At 40.7% G+C, this 15,238-nt stretch overlaps 2 protein-coding genes across 5 annotated transcripts; one reads left to right on the forward strand and one right to left on the reverse strand.

Annotated features, from left to right (window-relative positions):
• Positions 1–6,042: 6,042 nt before the first annotated feature.
• LOC146364242 (uncharacterized) lies at positions 6,043–8,548 on the reverse strand. The gene is made up of 2 exons (XM_084916747.1): positions 8,444–8,548; positions 6,043–6,903 (listed from the first exon to the last, which is right to left on the reverse strand). Exons 1-2 carry the CDS (start codon positions 8,546–8,548, stop codon positions 6,211–6,213), a joined length of 798 nt encoding a protein of 265 aa, XP_084772873.1. The 3' UTR covers positions 6,043–6,210.
• LOC146364243 (glutathione synthetase-like) lies at positions 8,398–15,108 on the forward strand. 4 transcript variants are annotated; one of them, XM_084917144.1, is made up of 6 exons: positions 8,398–8,414; positions 9,861–10,078; positions 12,853–12,934; positions 13,940–14,159; positions 14,663–14,759; positions 14,865–15,108. In XM_084917144.1, exons 2-4 carry the CDS (start codon positions 10,045–10,047, stop codon positions 14,061–14,063), a joined length of 240 nt encoding a protein of 79 aa, XP_084773270.1. In that variant the 5' UTR covers positions 8,398–8,414; positions 9,861–10,044; the 3' UTR covers positions 14,064–14,159; positions 14,663–14,759; positions 14,865–15,108. The 4 variants fall into 4 exon arrangements, 3 of the variants coding, with proteins under 3 accessions (XP_084773270.1, XP_084773272.1, XP_084773269.1); XM_084917143.1 differs by lacking the exon at positions 8,398–8,414 and having other exon boundaries at positions 9,832–10,078; XM_084917146.1 differs by lacking the exons at positions 8,398–8,414; positions 14,663–14,759 and having other exon boundaries at positions 9,831–10,078; positions 14,865–15,106.
• The last annotated feature ends 130 nt before the right edge of the window (positions 15,109–15,238 follow it).

Genomic DNA, 15,238 nt, shown 5'->3' on the forward strand with positions numbered 1-15,238 from the left:
CATCCATAAGTTGTGATGGAAAAATGTCTGCAAGCGTGCAGGAGCCCATTTTTAGAGACAATCATTCCTGTGTTATAATGCTCATTGAAGTTTATCAGGTCAGACGACCAACAGATGATAAGAAATATAATCTTACTAATTATTAGAGTTGAAAAGTACTTTGCTAAGCAAAATTCAATGAGGTTAGGCTGGAGATTGAGACGTTAACATAAAAGGGTCAGTTGGTGATGCATGAAAAAAAAGAATTTCTTCTAAAAATCTATTGGAGAATTCTGATTGTAAGAAATGAAAAATATTAAAACAGTGAAACTGTTAAAAAAAAGTGAAGGTTTTGTGCAGCTGGGTGTTGCAGCCCCTTTAGAGGAAAATGGAAACTTGGTTTCATGAGGTTAAAAACAAACACTGGGATGATCCAGACACATTTATTGTTTCTTTAATCACCACAATAGTTTCAGTTTGTGCTAAAATCTCTTAAAAAGCTGTTTTGAGTGATAAGTTTGGCTTTAATGTGTTAAGCTTGCATTAGATAAGACAATGTACCACTGAACACAGGAGGGATTATTGCTGAAAATGGGTCTCTGAACACCTCTGTAGATATTCTATTAAAAATCATTCATGATTTGTGATCAGTGTTAATATTAAGCATTTATATGATTATTTTGATAAATTGCTGTGATTCAATCTGAAACCAAATTTGAGTCTATTCTGAAAACAAGACATTTCTAATTCACCTCAGACTTTTGAGCTGTAGTCTACATTGTAATGATAGTGTATGGTTATTGATTAGAGCAGATGATATGAGGCTATCAGGAGAGACTGTTAAAAAGTTATGAGCTGTCTTGATGCAGAGAAAGTGGAGTTTGTCATCCTGGAGCTGTTGCCAAGATTGAACGATGCTCTGGCTCTGTGGTCAAGTTCAGACATAGGCTTTAAGCAACCATGAGCCACTGATAAGCGTGATAGATTAATAAGCATGTATAAAGTGGACTTGTTAAACAGCTCTGATAGGAGAAAGTCAATGAGCACGCAATAAAGTGGACTTGTTAGGGACAGTTTACCATCAGCCTTGATAAAGTTTAACTTCATTTGTATTGAAAGACAGACTTTAAAGAAGATTCTTATTTGAAACTGGTGATAAAATCCAGGTCAGATACAGTTACATACAAGCATACAGTACACACTACTGCTCAAAGGTCAGAGGTCAGTTAGAAAAGACCCTGATTTTAATAGAAAATTGGCTTTAATGTAACATCACATGAAGTTTATCAGTAATGTTTCACAGCTTTAATCAAATCCTTCATCATCCATAAGTTGTGATGGAAAAATGTCTGCAAGCGTGCAGGAGCCCATTTTTAGAGACAATCATTCCTGTGTTATAATGCTCATTGAAGTTTATCAGGTCAGACGACCAACAGATGATAAGAAATATAATCTTACTAATTATTAGTTGAAAAGTACTTTGCTAAGCAAAATTCAATGAGGTTAGGCTGGAGATTGAGACGTTAACATAAAAGGGTCAGTTGGTGATGCATGAAAAAATAAATTTCTTCTAAAAATCTATTGGAGAATTCTGATTGTAAGAAATGAAAAATATTCAAAGAGTGAAACTGTTTCACACAGTAGAAATTTGTATTCATCGTTTATATTGTTTTTTTTTCTGATTTTAGTGTTTATTTGTGAGTGTAGTTTTTATTTGCATGATTTTATTCTGTTTGTATCACATTGTTTCAGTGTGTTATTTTACATTGTTTTAATCCACTGTGGATTGGCTGGTAATGGGAGAAATTAGCTGATAGTGATCACATGTTGAGGCATGGGTGTGTCCAGAGGTGTCCTTTCAGCTGTTTAAAGGTCGTATTAAAAGGAAGCAAGCTGAGCACTGGGAGGAGAGAGGCCCTAGATTGGAAGAGGAACGCATGAAGGCCAGGTGGAAAAGAGGGAGCCGCTGCGTGATCGTGGGGGGTGCGACGCCTCGTCTGGAGACCGGTCAGCGTGATGTGGTGACCCAGTCCCGACAGCAGGAACGGCGACAGTAGGAGACAACGTGTGTGATTGACATCAGGGCAGATGTATACTGCCTGCATTTGTGAGTAGTGTCTCACTGTTGTTCACTGGGTGCAGCCGTGTTGGGAGAGGGTCGCCATGGCTATAAGCCAGGGCAGCTTCCGGGATGATGGTTCTGGCTCCTATTTGTTTTTACTTACAGGTGATGACGTGAGGGGAGCCGCGGTGGTATCGAGCGACGGACTCCAATGCAGAATGCGAACTGGGTTGGGATGTGATGGACCCAGTTGACGGACGAGACTGGGACAGGAGGCTCCTCGTCTGCCTGACACGAGGCTGGCGTGGACCCCGCTCAGCAAGAGGAATTTCTGTCCAGCTCAAGAACACACAAGGAATATTTGTCCTGGGTTGTGGGACTGGGTGGGATTTCTGTGCATGAAGAGAATTGTATTTTGACCAGTTTTAGAATAATCTTATCCAGTCTCAGTGGGAATTTTAGCATATCGAGAATATTTCATTGTATACTTTATTTCTTAGTATCTGGTTTGTTCTATTCCTGCTGTCCACCTCGTGGAATAAACATGAATGAAACAATACTTTCCTGTCAAAAACAATATTTTAGTCAGGGCTAGCGGAAAGTTTCATATATATCATGAACATCTTTCCTCTTTGTCTTCCTATAGTTTCGTTTCATTTTCTTACCCCAACCGGTGGAGGCAGATGGCCGCCCCTCCCTGATTCTGGTTCTGCCGAAAATGGAGTTTTCTTGCTCATAGGGGGTCATTTGATCGTTTGGGCTTCCTCTGTATTATTGCACAACCTTTATCTTACCATATATTTCAAGTTTATATGTTGTGAATTGGCTTGATTTAAATCAAATTGAACTCATTCAATTAAAACCAAATATAACTTGTAATCGAATCTATTCAAATGTAAAGTCATCTCACTCAATTTGTACAACTAGCACTGAAACATACACTGACATCCTCTGTTTCCCAATTAGCAGATCAGAGGTTGCTGTTTTATTCATGACTCAATACTTGAATGGTTTTAATAAACATTTAAAAAGTACATTGCTTCATTGTATGATTAATTCTTTGTCTGTGTCAGTCCTTAATACACACACGTATACAATAATTCTAGTTGCCACAGTCTCCGGAGATCCTATGCTCCCTTTTCTCATACTTTTCTTCACTGTTTACCTCATTTTGCGGAATAAAATGTATATTTTTGTAAACAATGACTTGTTTTGGGCCATTAAAAAAACTGTCTCCATATGAGGACGTACTTGAAGAGAAAAAGTCACCACTTTGCATTTTACAAATCAAGTAAACAAACACGGGGCTGTTTATCATATAACTAACTTTTAGGTCTGTGGGATGGAAGGACAGGAGCTTTAAATGTTGTGCCTCCATAATTATTCTAGAGTCTTTACAGTGTTCAGCGCCTGCTGTGATTTAGTGCTACATACATAAACTTGAAATGAATGAATCCACCTGTTCACAGGAGATCACAGGAAGATGACACCAAACATCAGAAGATCTTATTGTGCGCCACAGGGTGGTTTCTTGGGGCTAAAAGCACATAATAAACTACAGCAGAAGCTCACATAAAGCAGGAAATAAGCAGGCACCACTTGATCTGCTAATGCACGTTTCCCACTTTTATTGTTGCCTCATTCACTAACAGTTCAATGGTGCAAGATTACCATACACAGAATTAGGATATCTGCATGACACATCTATGCTGTACAGCTAATGGATTATAATTATTACAAATACAGTAAACATATTTACATTTTAGTTCAAGCTCCATACAACATAGATATTTACAAAGCATGAAAATGAAACCGGTCTGACAAATAATAAACAGCGTTAATGACGTTTTATTTTTATTTTCTTTTGGTGAACAAATCTGAAAGGGGTCGGGGTTAACTGATATTAATTGTCAGAGGGGGAAGGTGGAAAATATCATGGCTAGTTTTGTTTGAAAGGCATCAACAGAAAAATAAACACACAGAAAAAAGTGATGAGGTGAAGAAAGACACAATAAGTCTGCTGTCGTTTTAGATGTCACCAGCTACTTTGTATAGTCCTATATCTCTGATATTAGAAAAAATTAAAATGAGTTAAAATACACCTTTATTTTGATAGAGCTCAGATGGATGCCTCGCATGACTAATGAGTAGACCTCCTCCAAAAAAATAACAGACTTCTAATTCACTCAAACCGCTTTCTAATAAAGAGGAAGCACTAATGTAACTCACCTCCTCAGTCGAGCTGCAGGGGTTACATGTTAGGTCTGCTTTTCCTTCCCCCCCTCTCTTACATTCAAAGCCTCTCTTAGTTCACACTAGAACAGGCCGCCACACCATCATTTGGTTTAATATGAGTGGAACAACTAAACCGCACAGACTTTATTTGATCAGTTAGTTGAACCTTTTATTAATATGTGCAAAGAGCTGCAAACTAATATTTAAAGATTGCAAACAATAAATACACAATCCAAAATAAAAACACCTCTGCAAATGCAGTGAAAACGTTTGCTCTGGCAGCGCTTCGCATCAACATGTATATGAGGTACATTGCACTTTTCAGACTTGATCTGTGCATAGGTGCATCTTTGATGTGCAGCTCAGAGATCCACAATCCAGTACGTTTCTGTTTCTCTGACCGTCAGGCTGGCTGACCCGAGGTCACGTCAGAGCTTTATTTTTTATCTATATGTAACAGACAGTTGGTACCTCTCCTTCCATCCATTTCATACGACACAGCAGGCAGACTGCTGGTTGGTTGACCAGAGTTTTTCAATACCTTTCTGCATTAACACATCTCGAGAGGCGTAGGTGCCAAAAAGTGAATCCGAAGCCGAATGTAGCAGCTGCAGCACGGCACACAGAGCAAATATTTTCATGGGGTAGTATCAGAAATAAGACCTTTGAATATGTAGTCCCTTTAACTTCTTTCCTTCTATTAAACCTATCATTCATTCTTTTTCCTTAAGTCCTTCTAACCTTTTCACTGTGTTTTCTTTGCGTCTTTACAAGAAGAGTGTAAAGTTAATAGCAGTAAATGTCAAGGCTTTCTGATTCTCAGTGAGATAGAGCGAGCTAGAGGAGCAGAGAGGAATGTGTTAAATGAGGGTTAACTACCACACTGATCCCAGAACAGACTGCATGTACAAATCAAGTTCTCTCCTTAGTTTGTTTTCATCCTCCTAGTCCTCGTCCTCATCTCCTTGTAACCCTGTTTTTTTTCCTTGGGATGAAAAAGCAAAAAGGGGCCCAAATCTACTCCTGCAGGAACAATCGGTCATTGTTTGTTTTTTAAACTGCTGAGATATGAAGCGATCCGCGCTTGTTTGTCTCTAGTTAGTCTGCAGTTTTTATGTTAACACAAATGCATGAGTATTTTACTGACTCACTAACTGACACTGGCACTTTCGGGGGTTTAGAGGCGGCGTATGTACACAGATTGAGGAGGATCTAAGTATGACGTGGATGACAGTGGAAATCGGGCGTGGCCCTCCTGTCAAAGTTCATTCCCACTTTGAGTTTTTGTTTCAGAGACGGTTCAGCCTGATGCAAATTCACTGCGAGAAGAAAAATACCCTATAAATCTATTAGCAGCTATAGTTTAGGTAGCAGAGCGTAAACTAACACGTCACTTGGAGATGTAAGCTGTCTGATTTGGTTCATTTTTGTTTTTTGTTTGAAACTGAGTAAACCTGGTCTTCTCCTGAGGACTGCTGCAGGTATCATGCGAGCATGTTAATTTAATAAAAAACCAACAACAAAAAAACCCAAAATAGAATGAAACTCATTTCAGGAGACAAATAAAACTGATAGAGGCAGGGGCAGACCCAAGACAGGCTGAGAGATTATATCTCCCGGCTGGCCTGGGAACGCTTTGGTGTTCATATTCATATTAATATTCTTATTCTTCTATGACAAAAAGTACAAGTGTTCATTTAAGGAAATAAACAGAGCAGTAAGAGATATTTTTCAATTTTTTATTTTTTTATTTTTGATTTGCCGCCAATTACATGTTTTTATTTGTAATTTTTGTAGTGCTCCCTACTATGTGAACCCCTCACCTGATGTTTTATGTTTATTAGTTTAGTTTAGATTCTAAACTATCAACCCCAACAATCGAATGATCTCCTTTAATAGCAAGCGCTTGGCAACGGTGGAAAGGAAAAACTCCCTTATAAAAAGGGAGAAACCTTTGACAGAACCAGGCTAAGAAAGGGGCAGCCATCTGTCGTGACTGGTTGGGGGGTGAGAGGCAGAGGAAAAGAAAAAAGAGAGCACATGTTAGCTATATGTTGCTCACATTGCCTAAAATGAACAACGTATGGTTTTCTGGACTGTTCATTTCCTTTCTTGGAGAAATGAACTCCGTTGCGCAAAAAAATGGAGTTGTCGAAAAACCTGATATGCGGATGCTCAATAATCACTCCATCGAAGCGGTCGACAGCCTTTCTAATGCTGGCATTCACAGTCTTCCTGTCCTTATTGATTTTGCCTGGATTTCCATATATCCACACTTGACGCTCGTTGATGGATGAATATGCAATTGTCATTGAGGGGAACTCTGTGTGCAATTGCATTAATTCCTTCTCAATGACAGAAGAAAGTTTATAAGCAGAAAAGAGTCCCAAATCATTGCCCCCAGCATGGATTACCAGTATGTCAGGTGGGCTCTGTGTGGATAGCTCCTTATAAAAACGAGGAAGGACTCCCCACCAGCGCATTCCTCCTTTGCCAAACCACTGGACTTTGGTATTAAGTCCGAAATTTTCTCCGAAAATCTCTTTTGCTTCACCCTCGGCTCGTCTGATGTAACTGGACCCAATGATCCACACATTTGTTTCTCTCTGGTCTTCTGGGCTCTCTTTCTATTTCGGTGTGTTTTCACAGGTGTTGGTATCACTCAAGGCCGTATCGTTTGTTTTCTGACGTGGGAGTCGGATAGTCCTGGACCAGGGACTTTTCTGGATGCTCTGTGTCACTGCTGCTTGTTCTGGCCTCTTGTTGTCTTTCAGTGTGTTTTCAGAGGTTTTGGTATCACTCAAGGCCGTATCGTTTGTTTTCTGACCTGGGAGTCGGATAGTCCTGGACCAGGGACTTTTTTGGCTGCTCTGTGTCACTGCTGCTTGTTCTGGCCTCTTGTTGTATTTTGGAGTGTTTTCAGAGGTTTTGGTATCACTCGAGGTCGTAACGTCCATTTTCTCAACTACGTGTTGGATAGTCCTTGACGAAGAACTTTTCTGGATGCTCTGTCTAACTGCTGCTTGTTCTGGCCTCTTGTTGTATTTTGGAGTGTTTTCAGAGGTTTTGGTATCACTCGAGGTCGTAACGTCCATTTTCTCAACTACATGTTGGATAGTCCTTGACGAAGAACTTTTCTGGATGCTCTGTGTCACTGCTGCTTGTTCTGGCCTCTTGTTGTCTTTTGGTGTGTTTTCAAAGGTTTTGGTATCACTCAAGGTCATATTGTTCATTTTCTCAACTAGGAGTCGGATAGTCCTTGGCGAACAACTTTTTTGGCTGCTCTTTGTCACTGCAGCTTGTTCTGGCCTCTTGTTGTCTTTTGGTGTGTTTTGAGAGTTTTTGGTATCACTCAAGTTCATATCGTTCTTTTTCTGAACTTGGAGTTGGATAGTCCTTGAAGAAGAACTTTTTTGGATGCTCCGAGTCACTGCTGTTTCTTTTTTCTCAGTGTCTATTCTCATCCTCTTTCTCTCTGGAGAGTAGCTCTCAGAGTTGTTTTTGCTGCCTTTGGAAATCTGACTGTATTTTCTTTTCAACACAGTTTTTTCTTCACAGATTCGTCTTTTTTTCCTTGGTGGAGAGCAGCTGTCGTCACTTCTGCAATTCTGTGCAACATAATTCGGGCCTCGCTTCCTCTTGAGTGGAAGCTGGAAATGTGTTTCATCAGAATTTGGCTCTGGATTTTGGTGGTCCATTGTAGTAAAGCCTTTGCCGTGTTTACTCTGAGACATGTCAGAGTGTTGATGAAGTGACTGTCTTAAAGATTCAACTGTTTTAAAATTTTTCTCAGGCGTACCTTTGAATGCTGCAATCTCGAGTGTTACAAGTAAACTGCATGAAAGTTTGGGCTTCTTACCCGGATTTAAGGATTCACAGATCAAAGGCATGTTATGACATCATGATGATGTCATAACATAATGTAACAACAACATTCTTTTTTTTTTCTTTTTTTAAAAATTTGGTTCTATTGTCTATGGGGCTTTGGAGCATGATGTCACGGCAGGGGGCGTGGCCGCCGGGGCGCCATTTTAGCAGGCCAAACAAAGCTGCAGTCATGGAGAAACTTGCTTATCTCTGTTCTGAAATGGCAGATAGAGCAGGACGCTGAGAGGAGGTCCGCTGCTTGTTTTTTCCAGTAAGTTAAATGTGTTTGTCAGTAACTACCGTCCTTGCTAGGTCCTGAAATCTAGGCAGGTAAGATGAGAAGTGGGCTCTTCGGGGAAACTTGTTATGTAAAGTTGGTTTAGCTAATCCATAGAAGGGAGTCATTGATGCTAGCTAAGAGGATGTAATAAAGGCACGGTAGCAGAGATGAAGAAGGAGTGGTTGTTGAGAAATAAGTGTAGAAAGAGGTGTGCAGGGAAAAAAGCAGGTGTGGGTGTGTGAAATTTGTTGAGTATTTGAGTGCAAAAATGTGTGGTCTCCAGCTAATTTGGAAAGGCTGGTTGCGTGATGTGCATGTTGTGCTCTTTAAAAGTGTTTCCCTGAGCTTTTACTTGGAGCTTGAAATCTAAATAAATGGTAATGGAAAAAAAAGCTGGAAAAAGGAGGAGCCCGGAGCTTCGTCTTTCGCTCGGCCTACCCCGCTGTAGCAGACAGACCGTCAGAGACTCGAACTTGGCCGTTAAACTCTGGGGTCTGAATGCTGGCCTGTTAACGCTGTGCACCACACAGCAGGCCAGTTAACGATATAAAAAAAGGACATTTATCTTCTGTTCTTCAACAATTTTTTTTTTCTTTTTTCTAAATCTATTTAGCTTCTTGTGCAGTATTGTTCCACACAAATTACACATGGAAACCTAGTTATTTTTTTAATTGGCTTTCACAAAATGGGACTGCCAATGTTGGAGGTGGTACCCAAAGCCTTCCTGCTAGCCGGAAACCTGCTGGCAGCGCCACTATGTTCTCAACACACTCTTCATCTTTGTTGCCTCTTTTCGGCACACCTACCTAGTCCCACTCATCCACTTTATCTGCTCATGGCTTTACCCACACTGACCACTCCTTCGATTAAGGTAAATTCAAGCAGGTCATTATAAAAAAGACACACAGCTTATCATCTTATCCTTGGGCAACACCTAAAACCACTCTGTTCATTTGTTTGCTAGATTAGCCGCTAGCATACACACACTGTGTTAGAGGCTTGTTGCTACCTAGTTAGCGATGCTACACACCTGTTACTGTGTATTTTTCAATGATTCAGCACTCCTTGGATTTTTAGACAGTAATGAGATCATCTGCACACTCCACAGAGGTCCAGAGTTACTGTTAATAGCAAAAATGTAATGCTGTCCTTAGGAGATTTTCACATAAGACTGTGAGTGTGTAATGGATTTAAAAGTGTTAAAATGTTCAGAGCACTCTACAGCCCGGTAACATGGAAAGTTTGAAAAGAGCAGCAGAAGGTATCAGTACTGTAGTGTAACTTGTTCTTTTCATTTCATAATAGTGAAGAGAGTGCAGATTATTATGAACAGCTACATCCACCCGGGGTGAAAGTAGTGTGGGAGACCTTCAGGACCCAGCTGGGTTTCGTTAGCCCAGAGGTTTGGAGAAACTTCTTCCTTTTCTTTCATCACAGCTGTCCTGTGCCAGATGTTCTGTTGACCCACTGAAAGAGGCATCTTTGAGAAACATCAGAAAGACTGAAGCTCATGGCAGGAATCAAGGAGGACATTGTGATCTTCACCAGCAGCTCCCTCACAAGGAACTCTTCAGAACTCCACTGCAGGCACGCCCCAGAAGATGGATAAAGCCAGCGTTTCATGAAGACACTGGAACCAATCTATCTTCATAACAGTGAGTTTTGTCAACAGATCATATGCTCTTGAGACATAGTCTGGTGATAACGATTATACACAAATCGTTGGTGCGTTTAAATTATAGCAGCTATGTGGTGTAGCTTATAGCAACATGTACTGTGTGCTCTGGATGTTGTAGGTGAAAGCAGCATAGTTCACTACAAAAAGCTTTCATGATCAACATTTCTGCCACTATAAAGCAAAAATGTATGAGGAATTCATAGATCAAACTTAATGAGTCCCTCAGGTGGGTTCAAACTATCATGCATTTTAATCTCCTTTACAATAAACACACAGTGACATGATTTGAAACTTGAAATTGTTACCAATTAACCAACTTGTTTCATTTGAGTTTATCTGATTAAAAAAATGCTGCTAAGTAAGCTTGTTACAGTATTGGATGTAAATTGTGTATGCTGTTGAAATATCTAACAGACCAAAATATTTTTCAGTGGTGAATGATATTAGGAAAACCCGTAGATCTTATTTTATAACTGCATTATAAGTAGCAGATAATAAGGGATGGCGTTCAGCTGCAGTTAAAGAGGTTAATGTTTAGAGCTGTACCCAAGCTGGCCCCCTGCCTTTGGCCACACAACTGTGTAAATAAATTTGGCAAGGTGGCTTGGTCTGACTGTAGACTGAGTTTAAATGACAGTTGCACTTTCACTGGGTGAGTGATCTCCATTTCCTGTGCAAATGCAAATTCCTCGCTGACAGTTTGACCAAAAGGCATTTCCAGTGGAAATTGGCCGACATATCCTCAGCATAACCATGTATAATATCCACAAAACTTAAAAAGAGGTTATACACACACAATACGGTAATATTATGTTGAAGCACAGTACGTATCACTCCGCAAGGCGCCTGCCTACGATAGCCGTAATGCTCCGACAATCCATCAAGCGGTGCGGGTTCGTAGCTTAGCAAAGTCGTACTAAAACATTTGACAGATTTTCGAGCGCCATGTACATACAATCGTTTCGAGGTCAGTAAACACAACCAGAATTTATACATAAGGCCCATTGGATTATAAGGGGAACTGTCGATTTTCAGAAAATTCTAAGGATTGATTTTAAGTGTGCCGTATTTTCCAAAAAACACAGTAATAACTAGGGATGGGTACCGGTATCCGGTGCCATGATGGCACCGGTTCTGACATAAACCGTAGTAACCAGACCGAAAAGCAGCGCACATTTCGGTGCTTTTTTTTCCTGAGCTGTGATACACTTTAGATTCTAGCCAATCATCTTACGTTTCCGAGGATAGTAGGCGGGCCCAGGTACGTACGTTCTTTTAGAGCAGAGCTACAGATTAAAAATGCCCAAGGCGAAGCGGTCAAAAGTCTGGCTGTACTTCACAGCAAAAGATGGAAACTCAGCAGCCTGCAACAAGTGCTTTAAGGTGATACTGTGATACTGTCAAAGGAGGTAACACCTCAAATCCGATGAAACACCTGGCGACGCATAGCGTTTTTTTTAAAAAGCCGAAAAATGCGCCGTATTTGATAGCTTGCTGCGAGACCTCACACCGTGCACATCTACTGCGGGTGTGGTGCCTGTTATCGGTCCTGGAGTTAGCAACATCCCCCAAAAACCCGAAGAGGAGAGTCCTGGCCCCTAGCCCTGCCAGTGTAGCAGAAATGATGACGGATGATGATGGCAGCAGCAGCCGTTCTTCTCTGCGTGAGTAGCTTAATGTTGTTCGTGTATAATTTACGTTGAGTAGGCTAACCACGTTATTACATTAATGCATGTAAGGTGAACTAGCAAACATCATCATAGCTACATGCGGCTGTCTTCTTGTTTGATGGCAGATACTCCCTTCACCCTGGCCAAAAAGGCTAAAATGACCAAAGAAAAAGTGGAAAACAGTTAAACATGAGAGGTTTTTGGACAAAGTTTTTTCCATTGTTTAAGCACTGCTTCCAGCCAAGAGTGATACCATATATGCCCCATAGCTGCAGAAAAGGCTAACATTGTTATCTTTTTACAAAAAAACAGCTGAACATGAGAGGTTTTTGGACCAAGTTTGTGTTCTCCATTCTTTAAGCATCGGTTTAAGCACCGGCACCGTTTCAAAAGTACCGGTTTGGCACCGGTATCGGATAAAACCTAAACGATACCCATCCCTAGTAATAACGACGGCCCGCTAGCATGCGCTACCAAAAATAGTGCTTTGTTGTGTATCTGACGGACGAAAGCCAAACCAGTTCCACACCACTGAAGTTGCAGCATTTTTACAAACCAATTCTGGTTCATCCGTTTCATTCAACGATTTGCTTTCGCCGCCATGCTTTTTCCGACGTGTGCATATGAAAACAAAGGCACTGCGCATGCGCGTTTTACCCAGATTCTATCGCGATATTTCATTTTTCTATCGTTGCCCAAAATTATACCGGTATTACCGTTAACAGTATGATATGGCCCAGCCCTACTGACAACTACACTTCTGAACAGGTCCAACTTTTGATTTGCACTCAGAATGATTACATCAAAGAGTTTAGTTAAAAACACTAAAATGAAACCTGCAGACTTGCGATTCATGATTCGTATTCATGAGCAACTGGAACGACATTATCATTGAGTTTATTTTTTTCACGTCTAAGCAACACCAAGTCTAGCCCTGATTGGATGATATAAGTGACAACAGACCTGTCACTGTGTCAGTCTGTGTACATAATCCTCACCTGGGTGTTGCTGTTCAGTGTAAGCAATATCATTTGCATTTTATTCCTCTGATTTATTTCTCTGTGGTTGCGCTCGTCTACAGGGTCCAGAGAGGGACAAAACAGTATCAATGGCCTTGTCAGCAGCAGAACGGTTTGTCTTGAAGTCTCAGCGAGAAGGAGGAGGTACAGCGGGGGGATAGAAGCATCTTTAAAAATGTTGAAAACTTCTGTTTATTGCTCACCCTTTGTTAAACTAGGGAAGTTTAAGCAGTGCATGTGTGGATCTGCACACACATGCAGCATTTTTCTTGCATTCCATGTATGAGCTAGCCTCAGTCAAAACAGTGACGACACATACATGACTGCCTGCTGTTTTGCATTACTGTGTATCTACTGTGATTCATGCATGCTGTACTGTGACTGAGATAATAGTGTATGTGAGACACACTTGACAACAACATTGATCAGGATGTGAAAAAGCTACCAGATACAAGTTGTCAGCAGGTTATGGCTGACTAACCACCCTGCCTTACATCACTCTGGGCTAATACTGTAAAAAGCAATCATTAGTTTGTAATATCAGATCATTTGTTTTGATAAATACATAGTCCAGTATCAGGGTTCATATGAGCTATTTTAGCAGTAATTTTACACCTCCACTATGATAGTATTTAGCTGTTAATCATGTTAGCAAGGAAGCTCGGGTTTGCAATTCATTCTTAATTTAGCCACGCTGCATGAATTTGGATGATACGATTTTTGAAAATGACAGTTTCATTTATCGGGCGTTTATAAAATCGTATTTCTTAGGCTGGCTTTTAAGGAAGGAGAAAAGGTATGTATCAGTTGGCTGGGAAGAAAGATGGAGGTGGAAAGGATGTGCGAGCTATGGGACAAAGTTGCTGAGACTAGGTTAAAAAGAGGTGAGGATCAGTGAGCAGGAGTGTGGCTTTGTGCTGAAAAGAGCACAACAGATTGTCTGGAGAGAAGGTGAAGGAAAGTCAGCTGAAGCAAGACAGTTTGTGGAGTTTGTGTTGGACTGTATGTTATGCTGGGAGCCTGGGGATTAGTGGACTTTGATTCCAAGTTAATACTAGCTAGTGTTTCTCACTGGTTTTTGGGTGGTGGAGTAAAAGGGATTGGTTGGTGGCTGTTTCTAATGTTAGCCTTTTCTTGCTTTTCTTACAGGCAGGGTAAAGACATGGTGATGAATGAGTGTGTGGGCCGTCTGCTGAGGACCAAGAGCTCAGGACAGTCAGACGGGGGCGTCGCAGCAGGAGTCACCGTGCTCGACAATCCTCTGCTGTTCTGAGATGTCACACTCCTGCCTGCACATACAAACCACAGTGAAGTCAAAGTTCCACCTGCACCTCCACCTGTTCTTGCAAAAGCATGAAAACTGACAGAGGTGAGACAGCAGAAAAGTTCTTGTTTATTTCTTTTTTTACTAAGTTAAGGAATTAAGTTAAGAAGAGTGATTAAATAAATTGTTTCTTGCATTTTTGGTTTAATGATTGTGTTTAGGATTATTTCAGAAACATGTTAAGAGGATCTTTGTAAGCCTGTATTTACTTTAAAAGAAGGGAAGCACTTCTTCATTCTACAGAAAAGGTGACACATTACAGATGAGTTCATAAAAAGTGTCACTGTCACTCTTTCAGGGCTCTGTCACTTTTTCTTTTTTACTGGAACAGCATGGTAAAGTAGGCCTAGGCTGCCATCTTGTGGCAGTGTTTTGTTACTACAACATATGAAATTGTGTTTCTATTGGAAATATAATTCAGCACCACCGAGCCGCTCTCTCAGTTACAAACTGAACCTGTTTTTTAGACATATAAATCACTAAGTACAGTGAAACTTTTGGTTTTGTAAAAGTGTTTCTTATTCTAAATGCATGTTGATTTTTATAAGGGTGAAGAGCAGTTAGCAGTGCATTCATGGACATCTTTAAACTATTAACTGAAGAATCTTTGGTCATGATGGCATGAACTAGAAACGTGAGCTCCAGGTGAGACTGCACAGAAGAACAAGTGTCCTTAAACTGCATCAACTGATGACGTCTTACAATTTTATTCTACTGTGTGTTTTTATCATTGAACGTTTCTGTCTTCAGGTTTCTCTCAGATCAAGATTGAATGTGATGACAAGGGTGATGGATGGTGTGACATGTGCTGCTGGCCCACAGAACCAGGTGAGTATGCTGTCCATGTGCTCTGCAACAATGAGGACATCCAACACTCTCAGTTAAGATTAGTTTTCATGATTGTTGCTTCAAGGCCTGAGATCATGGTGGTGGGCTTGTGATGGACACACTTTTCATGGCTGAAACCTCTCCTGTAGAGGCTAAGCCTAGGCTTGAAGCCACTGGGGTGATCGTTGGCGACGGTGACGCGATGTCACTGGTATGCATGAAGTTATTAAACTCGATAGAGTCCAATAACTCCAGCCTTACTCATCTTGTCCTTCAGATTCTTTATTTCCAGGATT

The sequence above is a fragment of the Perissodus microlepis genome, chromosome 20 (assembly GCF_051167445.1).
Source record: "Perissodus microlepis isolate ML-2025 ecotype Zambia chromosome 20, ASM5116744v1, whole genome shotgun sequence".
Lineage (NCBI taxonomy): Eukaryota > Metazoa > Chordata > Actinopteri > Cichliformes > Cichlidae > Perissodus > Perissodus microlepis.